This window comes from Gossypium arboreum, chromosome 3 (genome assembly GCF_025698485.1).
Source record: "Gossypium arboreum isolate Shixiya-1 chromosome 3, ASM2569848v2, whole genome shotgun sequence".
Lineage (NCBI taxonomy): Eukaryota > Viridiplantae > Streptophyta > Magnoliopsida > Malvales > Malvaceae > Gossypium > Gossypium arboreum.
In genome coordinates this window covers 123,591,155-123,609,130 of record NC_069072.1, presented here as the reverse complement: position 1 = coordinate 123,609,130, position 17,976 = coordinate 123,591,155, and the positions used below count along the sequence as shown (strand labels likewise).

General features: G+C 35.7%; 2 protein-coding genes and 1 long non-coding RNA gene across 3 annotated transcripts; 2 read left to right on the top strand and 1 right to left on the bottom strand.

Moving 5' to 3' along the window:
• The first annotated feature begins 707 nt into the window (after nt 1-707).
• Nucleotides 708-3,895, top strand: LOC108456083 (la-related protein 1C-like). The gene is made up of 5 exons (XM_053026385.1): nt 708-829; nt 932-1,132; nt 1,239-1,329; nt 2,934-3,005; nt 3,189-3,895. The coding sequence occupies exons 3-5, from the start codon at nt 1,279-1,281 to the stop codon at nt 3,453-3,455; spliced, it is 390 nt and encodes a 129-aa protein (XP_052882345.1). The 5' UTR covers nt 708-829; nt 932-1,132; nt 1,239-1,278; the 3' UTR covers nt 3,456-3,895.
• A 1,883-nt stretch (nt 3,896-5,778) lies between these two features.
• LOC128290400 (uncharacterized) lies at nt 5,779-6,162 on the bottom strand. Its single transcript, XR_008280219.1, has 2 exons — nt 6,116-6,162; nt 5,779-5,969 (listed from the first exon to the last, which is right to left on the bottom strand). It is a non-coding gene; the product is annotated as an uncharacterized LOC128290400 (long non-coding RNA).
• Nucleotides 6,163-6,324: 162 nt separating this feature from the next.
• On the top strand, nt 6,325-8,067 carry LOC108465056 (NAC domain-containing protein 2-like). The gene is made up of 3 exons (XM_017753524.2): nt 6,325-6,682; nt 6,767-7,041; nt 7,305-8,067. Exons 1-3 carry the CDS (start codon nt 6,514-6,516, stop codon nt 7,755-7,757), a joined length of 897 nt encoding a protein of 298 aa, XP_017609013.1. The 5' UTR covers nt 6,325-6,513; the 3' UTR covers nt 7,758-8,067.
• Nucleotides 8,068-17,976: the final 9,909 nt, after the last annotated feature.

The following is a 17,976-nucleotide window of genomic DNA, read 5'->3' as shown; positions in this document are numbered from 1 at the left end:
CAATTATTGATATAATATCATTTTATATTTATATATTGCATACATAAATATTTATATTTATCCAATAGAAAAATATATTGATGTATTTATTTTTAAAATTTATATGATTAAATCAAAATTAAAGTTTTAACTATACATTTAAACCACAATTAGAATTTCACGTCTACAATTACACATTAAACCGAAATTCATATATAATTCTAAGATGTATCTCTATTAAAATTTAGGTGTATATATATAATTAAATGCCATTTGTATAAAAATCTAAACAACTAAAGCGGACTATACCTAAAAGAATAATACTTGTATTATCGTGTCATTTTGTATTTTTTAATTCATCGATTTCATTTTATTTCATTAAAGTTTCCTTTTGTATTTTATATGATAATTTAAAATTAAAAATCTTCAAAAAATAAAAATAAAAATAAAAATAAAAATAAAAACTTAAAAATTTAATATTTAATATTTTAGTTCATATTTCAGTTAAAAATTTAATATTCAAAATTAAAAAAATTCTAAAAATAATAATGTCAACACAAAAATTTATAAGAAAAATAGGAAAAATATGTTAAAAATAAAAAAATCAAAATTGAACAATAATAGCGTTTTTGAGTAAAAACCACAAAAATAATTGGACTATAGTGACGTTTTTAATAAAAATTAAAAACGCCACAAAACACTATTATTTTTTATCCCGGTTTCAAAATCCCGCTCACAACGAAAAAAAAAAAAGTTTGGTTACCCGCTTCTCATCTTCTTTCTCACCTCCTTTTACTCTCAAAATTTGCCTCCCATTTGGATGACGCCAAGCTAAAGCTCTCTCGTTTGGGTATTTTCCCTCTCAATTTCTTTTTAACGATAAACGCTTCATTAGAAACAAATTACTAATCGTAATCTTCAATTCTTTGATGCTTTGTAAATATGATTGTAGAATCTGTTATCGAAGAAACAATTCAAAGCATTGATGCTAAAACCCTTCTTCTCAAGGAACGCGAGAAGCTTCTCGAAGACATGGAAAACAAGATCACTTATCTGCAGTCTGTTATATCTGCAGTCTGTTTTTCCCAGCCCCTGAGCCTCATGACAATCAGTTGCATGCTAGTATAGTGAATCAGATAGATTATTATTTCAGGTAATGCTTTGTTTGCGTGGTGACTTAGGTCAACTTCGTTAATTCAGCGGGCATATCTTGGTATTGATGTCACCCACAAAGCTAACTGCCTGTTTCTTTGTTGCAGTAATGAAAATCTAATTAAGGATACCTACTTGAGGCAGAACATGGATGACCAGGGCTGGGTTCCTATTAAATTAATAGCCGGCTTCAAAAAGGTGAGTTTTTTTTTTCAGAATGTGGAGCTAGCTTCATGCCTGATTGTGTAGTTCCTGTGCTCAGAGCTAGTTTCATCTGTTAGCGTTATGCATGTTTATAACATCTGCACCTGTGGACTTCTCTGTCATATTGTTGAGGCAAGTTATGTGGTTATCATTAAAAGCAAACCTATTTTAATTGAAGTTTATACAGTTGTCATTTGTGTGTTTTAAGAGAATTTCAAAACTGTGAAAGCCTGTGGAATTTTGCACTTTAGGTTTTGTCAAAATTTTTTATAAATTAAAATTCGAGAAACACGTAACTACTGGATTTTCAAGCTATTTTTCTATTTCCAAGAACATAAATTAAAATTCAAAGAATTGAGAAACCTAGTCTTCAGTTTCACACCTGCTGCTAGTTCTTGTTGAAACACATCAAAGAATGTCTCTAGGTACTCTGTCATATGCTTTCTCTTTGCATGTTGTCTTAAATGTTACTCGAAGACTTTTTCCCAGTATTTCATATTATGACTCATAAGTTTTATTGGAATGATCATATCACATTTGAACCTTTTGCCTAAGGTATAACACAGTGCATGTTAGGAGATCTGATTATGATTTTCTTGAGATTTGCGTCTCATTTTTATTTCTTAAAATTCCCTTGTTAGTTTAAATAAACTTTCCTTATAAATTAGTATACTTAGATTTCTTATCTTCTTTTTCATAGTAGAACATGAAATTGTGGTTTTGCATCTTGTTTTTTAAATTGTAAACCTCTATTTAAGAGGAATATTATTAATGAATAAAATGAGTCGAAAGTTTCAGTAAATCCATTCCAACGTAAACAACCATAGGCAAAATTTAGAATTGAAATAAGGGAAAAACCTTTCTTCAAATTTGAGTTCTTTATTAATTGTATGGTGATTTGATCCTAGACTTGGAACATAACAATGCACCAACTATCATCTTCTGGATGTTAGTCCTATATATAGTAGTGATCTACCGTCATCCTCTAGAAATTGAGCTTTTGTGATTATGTCATTTCTTTCCAGATCAGGTAGTGAGCATCATTTTCTTGGTTTTGTGCCTTTGTGTCGAATAACAAAGAGCATCAAACCTAAAAAAACATCGAGCGTCAAGTCCCTATAACCAAGACCATTTGGTTAGGCACTCGCTAGATGCACCTAGGCATGCTGTTTTGTAGGGCAATATTCATAAAAAATGTCTACATGGTTGAAATTCTCTTTGCTAGTAAAAATGGGGACAATATCAACTTCTCTACTTCTCAGTATTTGAGTATTCTACAAGAAGCATGGGCAAGGAGATAATAGTGCATATTGACCTACATGATTAAAAGAAAAAGATTGCATGTTTTGTAGATAATACCAAATCAATTTTGTGTTTTTTAATCAGAATTGTACATCTTAAGCTTATTTTACAGGCATCCCACATAAACGTGCTTTTTCTTTGCACTTTGTGCATCTTGCGCCCTTAACAACATTGGTTTAGAAATTTGTTGTTGGATAAGCTTGTAGTGATTTTGCTTTCCCAAAGCAATTTTCTTTTCTAAATTTTAATGCTTGTTGTACAAACGCGGCATATTTTCTATGGCTTCTCCTTTTCAGGTTTCACTTTTGACTGATAATATTCAGCTGATAACGGATGCTTTGCAAAGTTCAACAGTTGTGGAAGTGCAGGTACTTTCTATATTTGATAATCTTGGGATGTATGTTTTATCAATATTGAAATGCCTGGTCTTATCAACCATCAAGACTTGCATGCATCTTTATTTTTTATGCTTAATTAATAGTTTTGTTAGAAGATAGGACTAAAATTATGTGGTATGGTTTGCTTTGATCACTTTTGCTTTCACATTTTAGGGTGACCAAGTAAGGAAGCGGATTGATTGGATGCGATGGATAATGCCGCCTTCTGTTCATTTCCCTACCAAGTCTGGTCAGGATACACTAGCAGCTCGTGTTCAGAATATTTCATTGGATCAGAGAGCTGCAAACCAGAGTGGTGCAAGTAACCCTGAAGATTCTGATGCTGGTAGACCATCATATGGGGACTTCAGTAATCAGCCTCAGCTATTCAACAATGAGGAATCAACCGTCAGTGCTCATGGTGGGCCAGCAAGTAATTGAAACTATTTGTTATTTTCCGAATTTACCGAATTTACCGAATTGTTTTCCTTTGTTCTTTTCCTTTTTTACAAATGGGGATGTTGGATTTTCTTTTACTATTTGTTATTGGTGATGTTGGTGTTTAAATCTGGGGAATTTCGATTTTTATTTTCGAAAAAACATAAAAGAAAATCTTTGGAGGGCTTTGATAGCCTCCGGTTGCATGGGTGAAAAAAAAAAAAGAACACATACTTGGATTGAGGTCTATGGAGAAAATGGCTCCTGCAGCTGTGGCTGCAACAGCTACTACTGCTATTATTCATGCCTACAAAAGCTTCTTTTTTTATTACCTTTCGAGGCATATATCATTTACCAAGAATTGCACTTTATATTATTTATTTATGTACTTATTTATACACTATTATTATATTTAATTGCTACTTGCTTCTGCTTCATAAAAATTTGCCCTGCGTTTGTGGGACAATCCTTTGAAAACAACCATATCTTACAACTGGTTCTTGTTGTATGGTTTTAAGTTTTGGAGCTTGTGGTACTTTTGACTGACTCTCAGAATAATTTTTATTTATTATTTGTGGTGAGAATAATAGGGTACTATTAATACACATACCTATAACTTTTTAGGTCTAAGTAGCTCCATGCTTGAGTAATGTTTAGGGTTTAAGTCTTGTGGATGGAGAAAATAGTTTTAGTATAGACCTTTAGGTTCAATTTTAAATTTTTTATATTTTTCATGATTTTTATAATATTTTATTTTTTTTCCGTCTATAGCGGCGTTTTTTGTGACGCTTGTAAAAAGGCCGCAAATAGTTTTTAAGCGCCGCTAAAGACCTTAAAAAACGCCGCTAAAAATTAATTTTGCTGCAGTGAATTTTAGTCTTTATAGTACATTCGAATATAATATTTAATCTTTATACTTCTATTTTTGACATAATATAAAAACTTAAAATATATTTTAATCTTTAAATATTTATTCTATAATAAAACCCCAAAAATAATTAACTCAACATGAGATGTAATAGTAACCATAGAGTACAAAAGCTTAGATACAACAAACAAAAATTATCTTGTTGTTTATGTATAAAATTCTTTTTTAATGTAAAATAATTTATAACATACCAATCCTAAATTTTCTATGAATTTTTAAAATTTATGTATTTGTTTATGTTATTTATATAAATATATATTCTATATTATGTTTTAATTATTCTATCTCGAATTTTCGTTTTCATTGTCCAATAACATTGCTATCAAATTTTGAATTTTTTATATTTTAATATTTTAATAAACTAAAAATATTCAAACTAATTTTGTTTATGTTTGAACTTTGAAACATGTGATTCAACTTTAAAAAGCTCATTTAGGTGGCAATTAAAATTTAAAAACTTATTCTATTCAAGTACCAATTATAGTATAAAGACTTGTTTAGGTATAATAAAAGTATAAAAGGTATGTTTAAAATAACGTGATAGAATTCAAAGATTTATTTAATATATTTTCAATTTATAAATTCATTTAATAAAAATATTACAACTAGCAATATCTAAGCGGAGAACGAAGTCAGAAAATTCAAACAATAAGTAGATTCAAACATGCATCTACGATATTTTAATAAAGATTTTTTCTTACAAAAACATCATTCATGTGGTCATAAACGTCTCATTAAAAAAATTACTTACAGACTATTTTACGAATTTCTTCATAAAGAAGCTATTACTTGAAGAAAAAAATATTTTTATAATATAAACTGAAATTTCAAACAAATACTAATAATATAGTTGGTAGTTAAAAAAAGTTCAACTTCATGTCATTATCTTTTTGAAATACTTTATGTCATTATCTTTAATATAAACTAAAAGAATAAAATTTTAAATCTCATTTGAATCATAAATACAATTTTCAAAAGAATATATACGACTGCGATACTAATTCAAATATGTTTTAGTTCTTAAATCATATCTGAATTCAATAAATCAATAGGTATTCAGTAAAGAAAGTTTTGAAGTCATTATTTTATTTATTTATTTTCATAAACACTAATTATATTATTTAGTAATTTGTTTATGAGCAAAGTCGAGTCATGGTACTTTCTTTTTTTTTTTCTTTTAAGTTTTAACTTGGTGTAGGTTGACAATTTAATGCGTTTTGAATAAGTGTTTATTTCTAATAACTTGCGTTTAATTTTTTATTGTCTCATGTTATAATATTGTTATAATATTTAATTTCACAATTATCTCTATTTTATATTAATCACATATAAATATATTGTACATTTAAAAGACCCTTATTCTATTATTATTCATATATTAATAAAATATTAAATAAATTTTATATTTTATAACTAATTTTAAGTTTAAAATTAATTTTATTATATCAATCAAGTTCGGGTGCAGTAAATATTCTTAACTAAAATCAGATGGACCACCCAGCATGCAAGAGCGAAGCTAATTTCCTTTTTCGGAATTATCCATCTTTTATTTTTGGAGGGCATTCGTCGCCGGCACGAAAACAGGTGCACTGCGGAGTCAAAATAATAGCTCAGCTAATAGCGATGATTGGGCGAGCGAGCCGACTTGTTAGTCCGAATCCACGGTTAAACTGTCGGCTCATAACCTAAACCCTTCAAAAATAGTCTAAGAAAATATGGAGAGAAAAAAACATACCCATCTCATTACACAAATCTCCAGGGTCGTTTTGTGTTATGTTGCTTAATTCTGAGAACTCCCGTCCAAAATAAATAGCGTAAGCAGTGACAAAATCACGCGCACGTGAGATGTCCACACGCACGCACTTCACTTCCACCTCCTCCACGTGTCCCTTCATGCTTTCATCACTCCATGAATTAAAACAATAAAACCTCATCACCCACGTCGATTCTAGAACCACTCTCCATCTCTCTACGCCACGTGTCCCTCCTTCTTCTCCTATAAATTCCTCCTTCTCCCTTATGTCTAAAGTTTCAAGCGCCGTCGCCACATAAAAGATTGGAGAGAGGAGAGGGGAAAAAAAAAAAAAAAAGTGGTCAGGTATACCTGAAAGGTTAAAAACGTCAGAAAAAAAAATGACTGCAACGGAGTTACAGTTACATTTACCCGCTGGCTTTCGGTTCTATCCAACGGATGAGGAACTGGTGATGCACTATCTCTGCCGTAAATGTGCGTCTCAGTCTATCGCCGTCCCTTTTATCGCCGAACTCGATCTTTACAAATACGATCCTTGGGATCTTCCTGGTAATTTTTGATCTTTTCTTTAATTTCCGGAAAACGTTTTTATTTTTCGTATGGTTTTATATTAATTTGATTTGTAATTTATAGATTTGGCGTTGTACGGTGAGAAAGAGTGGTATTTCTTTTCACCGAGAGACAGGAAATATCCGAACGGTTTAAGGCCGAACCGTGCGGCCGGGTCTGGGTACTGGAAGGCAACCGGAGCTGATAAGCCGATTGGGCAACCGAAACCGGTCGGTATTAAAAAGGCTTTGGTGTTTTACGCCGGGAAAGCTCCGAAAGGAGAGAAAACTAATTGGATTATGCATGAGTATCGATTAGCCGACGTGGACCGGTCGGTTCGCAAGAAAAACAGCCTAAGGGTACAATACAAATACACTTTCTCACCTCAGTGGTTAAAATATTAGGGGTAAAGCGGTGATTTACATGCATGATAATTGTTTGGACTGGGACGTGAAGGCGAAGTGACCTTACCCTACTTGAACCACACAAAGAAAACGCTGTTCGTACACAGTGTGGTCCAGCAACATACAAAAGCAGACCAAACAATTATAACTCCAATTAAATTAATAATAATAACAGTAGTTAGTTAATTAATCAAATGTTTTGTTTTCTTTTCCATCAGTTGGACGATTGGGTGCTGTGCCGGATTTACAATAAGAAAGGTTGCATCGAAAAACAACCAACGCGAGGAAGCGTTACGAAAAAAGCTAGCGTGACGGAGATTGAGGAGAGTAAGCCGGATATTGGGACACTAGGCGTGGAGACGTGTGAATTTCCGCCGGCAGCTACGGCGATTGGTAACGATTACGTGTATTTCGACTCGTCGGAGTCGGTCCCGAGGGTTCACACGGACTCGAGCTGTTCGGAACATGCGGTGTCTCGGGAATTCATGACTGAGGTTCAAAGCGTTCCCAAATGGAAGGAAGAATTGGGAATGGCCAACAATAATGCCCTGGAGTTCGCTTATAATTACTTGGATGCCAATATGGATATCGGATTTGCTTCACAGATGCAGAGTAGTAATCAGCTGTCGCCATACCAGGATATCTTTATGTATCTGCAGAAGCCGTTTTAGAGGAGAAAATAAAATTGGGAGTTGAAATTGAAGGGATACTGTGTTTTGGCGTATCGCTGGGTAACAGAGACTGAAAGTCCATGAGTGTACCGGTGGGCGTGCGCGTAGATAAAAAGAAGCTGCTTAAACTTTGAAATTGGTAGATAGAACGGGAAAGCCGGGGGGAGGTTGTTGATTATTTGTTTATATAAAATCATAGAGCTAAAATTTGATGATTAAAATATATTTTAGATTTTAATATTTGTATTTTCGAATTTAGTTTGCTTTTTGTTTTAAAAATTTTAAAATTTAAATCATAATTATTATTAAATCTTTTTATTAAATTCATTAGTTTAATATTTTGAAATAAAAAATTACTTAATAATTAATATCAATTTGAACTTGTCATAATAAAATAAATTGATATTTTTTAAAAAATTTGGCATCAACATTTTAATTAATATAGTTAAAAGAGGATGGACTAAATTACATCAAAATTAAAATATATGGATTAAATTCAAAGTTCAACATAATATAGAGATCAAAACAAAATTTGACATTTTCTTATAATGTGAAAAAAGAATAGCAAGGCAAATTTAAAGCATATGTTAACTTTTAACACCTTTTAATATATGCAAATTATGTTTAACAATGTAAAATACCATTTAACTGTATACAACCAAAGATTATAGAATCAAAATTATAATTAAGCATAATAAAGAGGCTAACACTTAGGTTTAACCATTTTCCAGTAATGTAAAAAAGAAAATTCAACATTGTGCATATGTGACATATTGGAAGGCCTTCATACCTTCATTTTTTATATAGTTATATAGTTTTTTTATTTTACAAAATTTAAAATATTAGTTTTTAAAAGGAAAAATATTTTTAAAAGAATGAAAAAATATTATTTTTTAAATTAAATTATGTACATAAAATGCATATTTATAAGAATTGATCTAAAAAAGCAAATCGCCCTTTAGTTGAAATAGAACAATTAGAAATTTTGGAGACTATGGCTTTCTAGGTTCAAGTTCTAAGTGTGAGTATGTTTTTCTAAATTAATTTTGTTTTTAAATTAATTTTATAAATTTTATAAAAATGATAAAAAGATTTTCATAGTTATATTTGTTATTTTGTTAAAAGAATGAGTTTTCAATCATTTTTATTTGAATTGATATTTAATTAATTTATAACACCAATTGAGTTAAGCATTTAAATATTATTAGATTATAATACACCCATGATATGAATGAAAAGGAAATTATATATAAAATGTATTTATGTAACGCCCCAATTTTCGGGAATTCTGTGAATGTTGACAAAATTTCATGCTTTGATTTTATCATTTGCGAGTGAAATTATGAAATAAGACCTATGTGAAAATGTTTAAAAATGCTATAGGCTAAATTGAAGTGGCCAAATAAATAGGAGTGCAAAATAGGAGGATTTGCATGATAAACCTCCCATTTTACATGAAGTGGCCAGCCATCATGTTGTTGTAGACAAAATGTACACTTGATATCCATAATTTATGGTACAAATTGATACAAATTGATAATGGGTTAGGTAAATGTTCCATGACAATGGATTAGGTAAATATTCCATGATAATGGGTTAGGTAAATGTTTCATGATAATGGGTTAGGTAAATGTTTCATGATAATGGGTTAGGTAAATGTTTCATGATAAGAATTACATGTCTTTTGTATTAAAGAATTAAATGAATGAAATATGAAGTTTTATTAAAAGAAAAAGGGGTGAAAAGAACAAAGTTTTGTCCATCTTTGTTCATCATAGCTGAAAGTTAGAGAAGAGAAAGGAGAGGAGAAAGCTCTTGAGTATTCGGTCATTAGGAGGAGGAAAATTGAAGGTAAGTTCTTGGTACCTTGCTTTTATTTTGAGGTTCATGAGTTCTTCTTGATTCTACCTTAACTCTTGAAGTATATTTTGATTTTGGTTGTGTTGTGAGCATTTGGTCATGAATTAAAATGAAGGAAATGGTTGTTGTTTCATGTTCTTTTGATGAAAAATGGAAGATATGTGAAGTTGAGCCAAACAAATGAGCATGCATGTGCCTTAGATGCTAAAGGAAATCGGCTAACATGTTGTGCTTTAAAATGATGACATGGAGATTATGCTTAAGTAAAATCATAGATATGTGATGATTGATTGGTGATATACATGTTTAAATAACAAGCATGCAAGTTAGGTGTGAAAGAGTGATTTGGTAATAAATCTGCTTGGGACAGCAGCAGTAACGTGACTTTGGAAAATCACCATAAATTGTGGGAGATGAATTAGAAGCTGAATAAATTATGTAATTAAATCTTAATGAGTCTAGTTTCAAATGAAATAAACTAGAACATATTTTGAATTCTGTATAATGAGAAATTTGATTCGTAATAAAGAGTGGTCAGATTAGTCAAACAGTGAAACATGGGAAACTTTGAGAAAAATCTGGTATTTATTGGCTAAACCAAAAATTCTGAAAATTTTATGGATAGAAAATATATGAGTCTATTTTCAGGGAAAATTAACGGCACTTGATTTGGAGTTTCGTAGCTCCAGTTTTAAATGATTTAGTGACTGTTGCTCAGGAAGACAGCTTGCAGTGAAATTATGATTATGTGGTAAACATTGACAAAAATTTGTTAATGAGTTGCTTATTAATTTCTTATAAGCTCACTATGATCTGTAGGTGTGGTTGGCCGAATATTGTAAGGGGTTAATATGTAGTTTGTATTTAAATAGTTAGATTAACGTGTTAGTAATCCAATTGTAGGCGGTTCGTGTGTGGATCTCGTCAACATATCGTCGCAAACAGGTGTGTAACTAACACCCTCTTTCTTAGTCTAGATCGGAAAAAGTCGAAAAGCGAAATGCGAAAACCGGTATTTTGTAGATTTTGAGTGTGCGAATGCTCGTGAGGTAAATCGATTAATGTTTTGGTAAGCTGCAATGTTTGGACCGCAAAGTGCATGATTTTTGTGCCCTCGATATTTTTGGGCTTAATGGGCCAAAATTGGAATGATGGGCCAACGGGCCCAATTCGGTAAGAACCCTCGATAGTGATTCTGTTAGTACGTGAAAGGTAGGAATATGCATGAAAACCCTAAAATAGATAAATTACTGAAATACCTTTAAAAGTGAAAATTTTATAGTTTTACCCCGGAGATAAATTACCAAATACCCTAGGGTTAAATTGACCTAAATGCATGTTTGATGTTGTTATTTACTACATGCCATGTTGTTATTATCGATGCATGGGATGGGATATTGACGGAGGAAGTATCGAAAGTGGCTTGTCCACGTCTTGGAGGCTTTGCCTCAATTCTTGATAATCGAGCAGCAAGGTCGCAATCTGTGGAGTGTTAAATTTGGGTGGGTTGAGCTATTCCCACATGGAGTGTATGGCTGGTACGGGTGGAGTGTAGTGGTTGGTGGGTTGAGTAGTCTCCCAAATGGGCTTGCATATGTTTCTTGATGTTGCATGTATTTTGAAATGGGCCTGGGCCACATCATTATCTGAATAAGGGGCTAAGGCCCGTTTATTATAATCTGAAAAGGGCTCGGCCCAAGACCATTATTACTTGAATGGGCTTAGGCCCAATGGGCTTGAGTGACTTGGGCTTTGAATGGGTTTTCCTTACATACTGAGTTTCCCTAAACTCACCCTTCTTTAACCTTGCAGTGAGTCTTGATGTAGGTGACTTGGAGCCGGAGGGATTCAGAGTGGCCATTGTGAACACTTTTGGGTTTGAAAAGAGACTGGTTTTCTTAAGTTATTTTTAATTACTATTTAAGTTTTGGGGTTGTAATAAGGCCATTTTAACTTTATTTTCTTCTTTGATTTTCGAGATTATATTATTTTAAACAACTTTAAATTGATGGATAATAATAATTCAAATGGGCTAGATTTAGGCACGATTTCAAAACGATATTTTTAAATAACACGATGACACGAATATTCAATTTACCAAAGATAACCACTCAAAGAAATTTCAACTTGTTATAACCAAGTGTGGCAATGGATGTGGACATGTCAGGATTGGATCCAATCGGAGAGCTTGGTACTTAGCGACCTTCATGGCTCACCTCCTCGTTATGGATACCTACACGGTGCCCGACTTCCATTCACTTTAACCTATAATGAAATTATCTTTAAAACACTAAAAAGGGAACACGGGTTTTGACTTCAAAGTGGCATGTCGGATTTGGCCTTAACGTCTGGGCGGGTTTGGGGTGCTACATTTAGTGGTATCGAGCCTAGGTTACAATAACTCGGTACGTGGATCGGGTCCAAAAAGGGTTTTCAAAACTTTATGCCAAAAAAAGGGTATTTTGGAAAAATCGACTTTTGAAAATTTCCTATTTAAAGGAGATAATCTCCAAACTTGTTTTTTAAAACAAATGTTTGGAAAATGGATTTCAAAAGTCTAAATCTTTTGAGTTTATCTGAAAACCGATGAGGTGGCACATGAATCCCGGCACCAAGGTCGTAAGTACTATTCTGCTTTTATATCTTGAATCTGCATCAGTAGTTAGTACTAAACCTTAGAGATAGTACTATAGATAATATAGCGTAAAGGCTATGAAACCGAGGACCGTAGGGTAAACTAAGCCCTAGAAACCGAGCAGTGAGCTAAATTATGGTTACGCGAGAACAACCCTGAAACTTTATCTGTTCATAAGATATTCTGTAATAAACAGTGGAAACAGTAAACTAACTGCATAAAATTCGTAATCAGATAAATCAATATGAGTACGAGAGCTACTCGAGGTAGAGGCCGTGGTCGAGGCCGTGGTCGAGGCCGAGGTAGTACTCAAGCCGGATCTTCGTCTTCTGAACACATACCCGCTGGAGTAGCACGACCACCACCGGTGGATGAGAATGGGCCGTATGATTGGGCCGCGGGGGATGACGCTCGTCCCGAGCCATGTTAAGAGTTTTGGAAAGGGTGGTGGAGCTAATATCGGGCCCATGAATAGGGGTCCATTTCGAGTGACTCCGCCAACGGAGCGGAAGTTTTAGGGTGTATCTGGAGTAGCCCCAAATGTGGTGAAATCTTGGTGGAAGCCACGGAGCTAATTATGGATGACTTAGACGCTTCGAGAGAGCAAAAGTTAAAAGGAGCGATATCCTTACTACGGATGAGGCGTCGGTGGTGGATCATTTGTGAGAGAGGTACCCAGTGAGAGGGTAACACAGGAGTTGTTTAAGCAATCCTTCAAGGTGAAGTATGTCGGAGCTAGCTATGTGGATGCGCGAAGGAAGGAATTCCTGAACCTGACCTAGGGTGGTAAGACCGTTGCTGAATATGAGGCAGAGTTTCTACGATTAAGCCGGTATACTAATGGTATTGTCTCTACCGAACACGAGCGCAGTGTTCGTTTTGAGGATGGCCTCAGGGATGAGCTAAGGGTGCTCATAGCTCGCAAAGAGAGCGCGATTTTTCTTTGACTGGTAGAAAAGGCTAAGATAGTCAAGAGGTGAAGCAAGTGAACGAAAGAAGCTGTGATAGGGATCGAAATCGGTTCGGAGAGATCTTGGACCAACTGGTCCGCAAACCGGAATGTTAAGAGAGCTAGGATGGAAGAACCGATTCGGCGGTTCCGGTGAATCTTGTTAGACCACAAGCTTGTGGAGATTGTGGTAGAATGCATCTGGGGAATGTTGGAAACGTTCTGGGGCTTGTCTTCGTTGTGGATCAAAGGAACATAAGATCAGGGATTGTCCTAAGAGGCCAGCTCAGGCTCAAGTGGTTGACCAAAGGGCTGTGTAACCCGTGCAAACAGCGCGAGGTAGACCATCGCCGTCGAGAGGTCATGGCCGAGGTCGCGGTGGCAATGGCCATGGACGTGGGGCACCTGGCAAGGGTACTATTAACACTGAGGCTCGTTAGCCAGCTTTGGTATATGCTGCTCGTCGCCGCGAGGAGGGTGACGCACCTGACGTTATAATTGGTACGTTTTTTATTTCTAGCATGCCGTATACTGCCTTGGTGGATGTTGGATCTACTCATTCCTATGTTGCATGTGCCATATCTGGGTCGTTGGGTGTGCACTCTGAGGAGATTGTGAGTGGGGTATCTGTACTAAGTCCTTTGGGTCACTCGGTTAGGGTAGACAAACTGTATAGGGATGTACCCTTAGAAACTCAAGGTAAGATTTTCCCTGGAGATCTGATGGAGTTACCATTTGGAGAGTTTGATCTCATTTTGGGAATGGACTGGCTTGTTAAGCATAACGCGACTCTGGATTGTGCCACTAAACGAATGGTATTAAGGACCACAAAGGATGAGGAGGTTATGGTGATAGGTGAGCGAAGGGATTATTTGTCCAATATGGTGTCGGTATTAAGAGCCGAAAAGTGGATTCGGAAAGGTTATGAGGTCTATTTGGCATTTGTAAGTCAGTCAGAAGAGGAGGGACTGACAGTGGATAAGGTTAGGACCATAAAGGAGTTCCAAGATGTTTTTCCGGAGGAGCTTCCAGGATTACCTCCGAACCGAGAAGTTGAGTTTGGAATAGATTTGTTGCCTGGAACAGCGCCTGTGTCCATCGCACCGTATAGGATGGCACCGAAGGAGTTAGTGGAGTTAAAGGCTCAAATTCAAGAGTTGTTGGATAAAGGCTTCATTAGGCCAAGCCTGTCTCTATGGGGAGCACCGGTGCTATTTGTGAAGAAAAAGGACGGGACAATGCGTATGTGCATCGATTACCGCCAGTTGAACAAACTGACGATAAAGAACAAATACCCTCTGCCAAGGATTGATGATTTATTTGACCAACTTAGAGGAGCTTCGGTATTTTTCAAGATTGACCTTCGATCTGGATACCATCAGTTAAGGGTAAAGGAAGTGGATATTCATAAGACAGCATTCAGGACTCGATATGGTCATTACGAGTTCCCGGTTATGTTGTTTGGGTTGACGAACGCACCTGCCGCTTTCATGGATCTAATGAATCGAGTGTTCCAACCTTACTTGGACCGATTCGTGGTAGTTTTCATCGATGATATTCGGTATACTCGAAACCGAGGAGAAACATGAGGAGCATCTACGATTGTCTTTGCAAGTCTTTGAGAGAAAAGGAACCGTATGCAAAGTTTAGTAAGTGTGAATTTTGGTTGCAGAAGTGGCTTTTCTAGGTCATGTGGTTTCTATTGAAGGAATTAGAGTGGATCCTCAAAAATTGAGGCGATTCGGGATGGAAGCCACCAAAATCGATGATCGGAAATTTGGAGTTTTCGGGTTTGGCGGGCTATTACCGAAGGTTCGTAGAAGGATTTTCTCGATTCTTTGCACCATTGATTAAACTGTTAGGAAAGGGTAGCATTTGTCGGACCGAGAGTCGACAAAAAGCTTTTGACCATTTGAAAAGGTATTGATCAAGCACCGGTGTTGATTCAACCGGAGTTTGGGAAGGACTTCATCGTGTACAATGATGCGTCACATGTGGGGTTAGGATGTGTACTGATGCAAGAGGGTAAGGTGGTCGCTTATGCTTCCCGACAGCTTAAGTCTCATGAAGCAAACTACCCTACGCATGACTTAGAGCTAGCAGCAGTGATATTCGCGTTGAAAATCAGGAGACATTATTTATATGGAGAAAAGTGTATCATATACACGGACCATAAGAGCCTAAAGTATCTGTTAACTCAGAAGGAGTTAAACCTTAGGCAACGAAGATGGGTAGAGTTGCTTAAGGATTACGACTGTTCGATTGAGTACCACCTAGGTAAGGCTAACGTGGTGGTCGGCGCGTTGAGTCGAAGGGTTGTTTCGATTTGAGAGCCTTGTTTGCACGTTTGAGTCTGTTTGATGATGGAAGTCTCATTAGCGTAATTGCAAGTGAGACCTATTTGGACTGAACAAATTAAAGAAAAATAGTTGAAGGATAACTCGTTGATTCTTCGGTTTCAGCAAGTTGAGAAGGGTGAGAATGAGGATTTTGGACTGAATACTGAAGGAGTTTTATGCTTCCGAGGAAGAATTTGTGTTCCGAAGGACTCTGACTTGAGACAGTCAATATTGAAGGAAGCTCATGGAGGACTTTGTGCCATGCATCCTGGAGGAAATAAGTTGTATCACGACTTGCGAGAACTGTACTGGTGGCCTGGGCTTAAACAAGAAGTAACGGAGTTCGTGGGGAAATGTCTGACATGCCAGCAAGTGAAAGCTGAACATCAATTTCCTTCTAGATTACTGCAACCGGTGAAAATTCCATTGTGGAAGTGGGAGAGAGTCACTATGGACTTTGTGAGTGGGCTACCTTTGACACCCACCAAGAAAGATTCTGTGTGGGTAGTGGTGGATAGGTTAACAAAATCTGCCCATTTCATACCGATCAGTCTTGATTACTCCCGCAAAAGTTGGCTAGGTTGTATGTGGCAGAGATAGTATGACTACATGGAGTGCCAGTGTCGATTATTTCCGACCGAGACCCTAGGTTTACATCTCGGTTCTGGAAGAAGTTGCAGGAGGCATTGGATACACGTTTGGATTTCAGTACTGCCTTTCACCCACAGACAGATGGACAGTCGGAGAGGGTTATTCAGATTTTGGAGGATATGTTAAGGGGTTGTATCATCGATTTTCGTGGGAGTTGGGAGGACTACTTGCCATTGGCGAAGTTTGCATACAATAACAGCTACCAAGCAAGTATTCAGATGGCTCCATATGAGGCACTTTATGGGCGGAGATGTCGTACGCCTACGTGTTGGACAGAGTTGGGTGAACGACAAGTGCTTGGACCAGAGTTGGTGGTAGATACTGAAAGTAAGGTTAAGTTGATAAGAGATCGATTAAAAGAGGCATCTGATAGACAGAAGTCGTATGCGGACCTAAACCACAAAGAGATAGAGTTCGCGGTTGGGGATATGGTTTTCTTAAAGGTTTCACCTTGGAAGAAGATCTTGAGATTCGGCAAGAAAGGCAAATTGAGTCCGCGATTTATAGGGCCTTGTCGAGTTCTTAAGCGGGTAGGGCCAGTAGCGTATCAGTTAGAGTTACCACCAGAGTTAGACAGAATCCATGACGTTTTTCATGTGTCTATGTTAAGACGATATCGATCGGATCCCTCACATGTTGTGCCGTGGAGGAGATCAAGTAAGGACCGATTTGACCTTTGAGGAAGAACCCATACAAATTTTAGATCGAGAGGTTAAAGTTCTAAGAAGGAAGTCGGTTCCGTTGGTAAAAGTACTGTGGCGTAATCATGGGAGGGAAGAAGCTACTTGGGAGCCAGAAGAGACGATGCAACAGCAATACCCTCATCTGTTTGGATTAGGTAAATTTCGAGGACGAAATTTCTTTAAGGAGGGTAGAGTTGTAACGCCCCAATTTTCGGGAATTCTGTGAATGTTGACAAAATTTCATGCTTTGATTTTGTCATTTGTGAGTGAAATTATGAAATAGGACCTATGTGAAAATGTTTGAAAATGCTATAGGCTAAATTGAAGTGGCCAAATAAATAGGAGTGCAAAATAGGAGGATTTGCATGATAAACCTCCCATTTTACATGAAGTGGCCAGCCATCATGTTGTTGTAGACAAAATGTACACTTGATATCCATAATTTATGGTACAAATTGATACAAATTGATAATGGGTTAGGTAAATGTTCCATGACAATAGATTAGGTAAATATTCCATGATAATGGGTTAGGTAAATGTTTCATGATAATGGGTTAGGTAAATGTTTCATGATAATGGGTTAGGTAAATGTTTCATGATAAGAATTACATGTCTTTTGTATTAAAGAATTAAATGAATGAAATATGAAGTTTTATTAAAAGAAAAAGGGGTGAAAAGAACAAAGTTTTGTCCATCTTTGTTCATCATAGCTGAAAGTTAGAGAAGAGAAAGGAGAGGAGAAAGCTCTTGAGTATTCGGTCATTAGGAGGAGGAAAATTGAAGGTAAGTTCTTGGTACCTTGCTTTTATTTTGAGGTTCATGAGTTCTTCTTGATTCTACCTTAACTCTTGAAGTATATTTTGATTTTTGGTTGTGTTGTGAGCATTTGGTCATGAATTAAAATGAAGGAAATGGTTGTTGTTTCATGTTCTTTTGATGAAAAATGGAAGATATGTGAAGTTGAGCCAAACAAATGAGCATGCATGTGCCTTAGATGCTAAAGGGAAATCGGCTAACATGTTGTGCTTTAAAATGATGACATGGAGATTATGCTTAAGTAAAATCATAGATATGTGATGATTGATTGGTGATATACATGTTT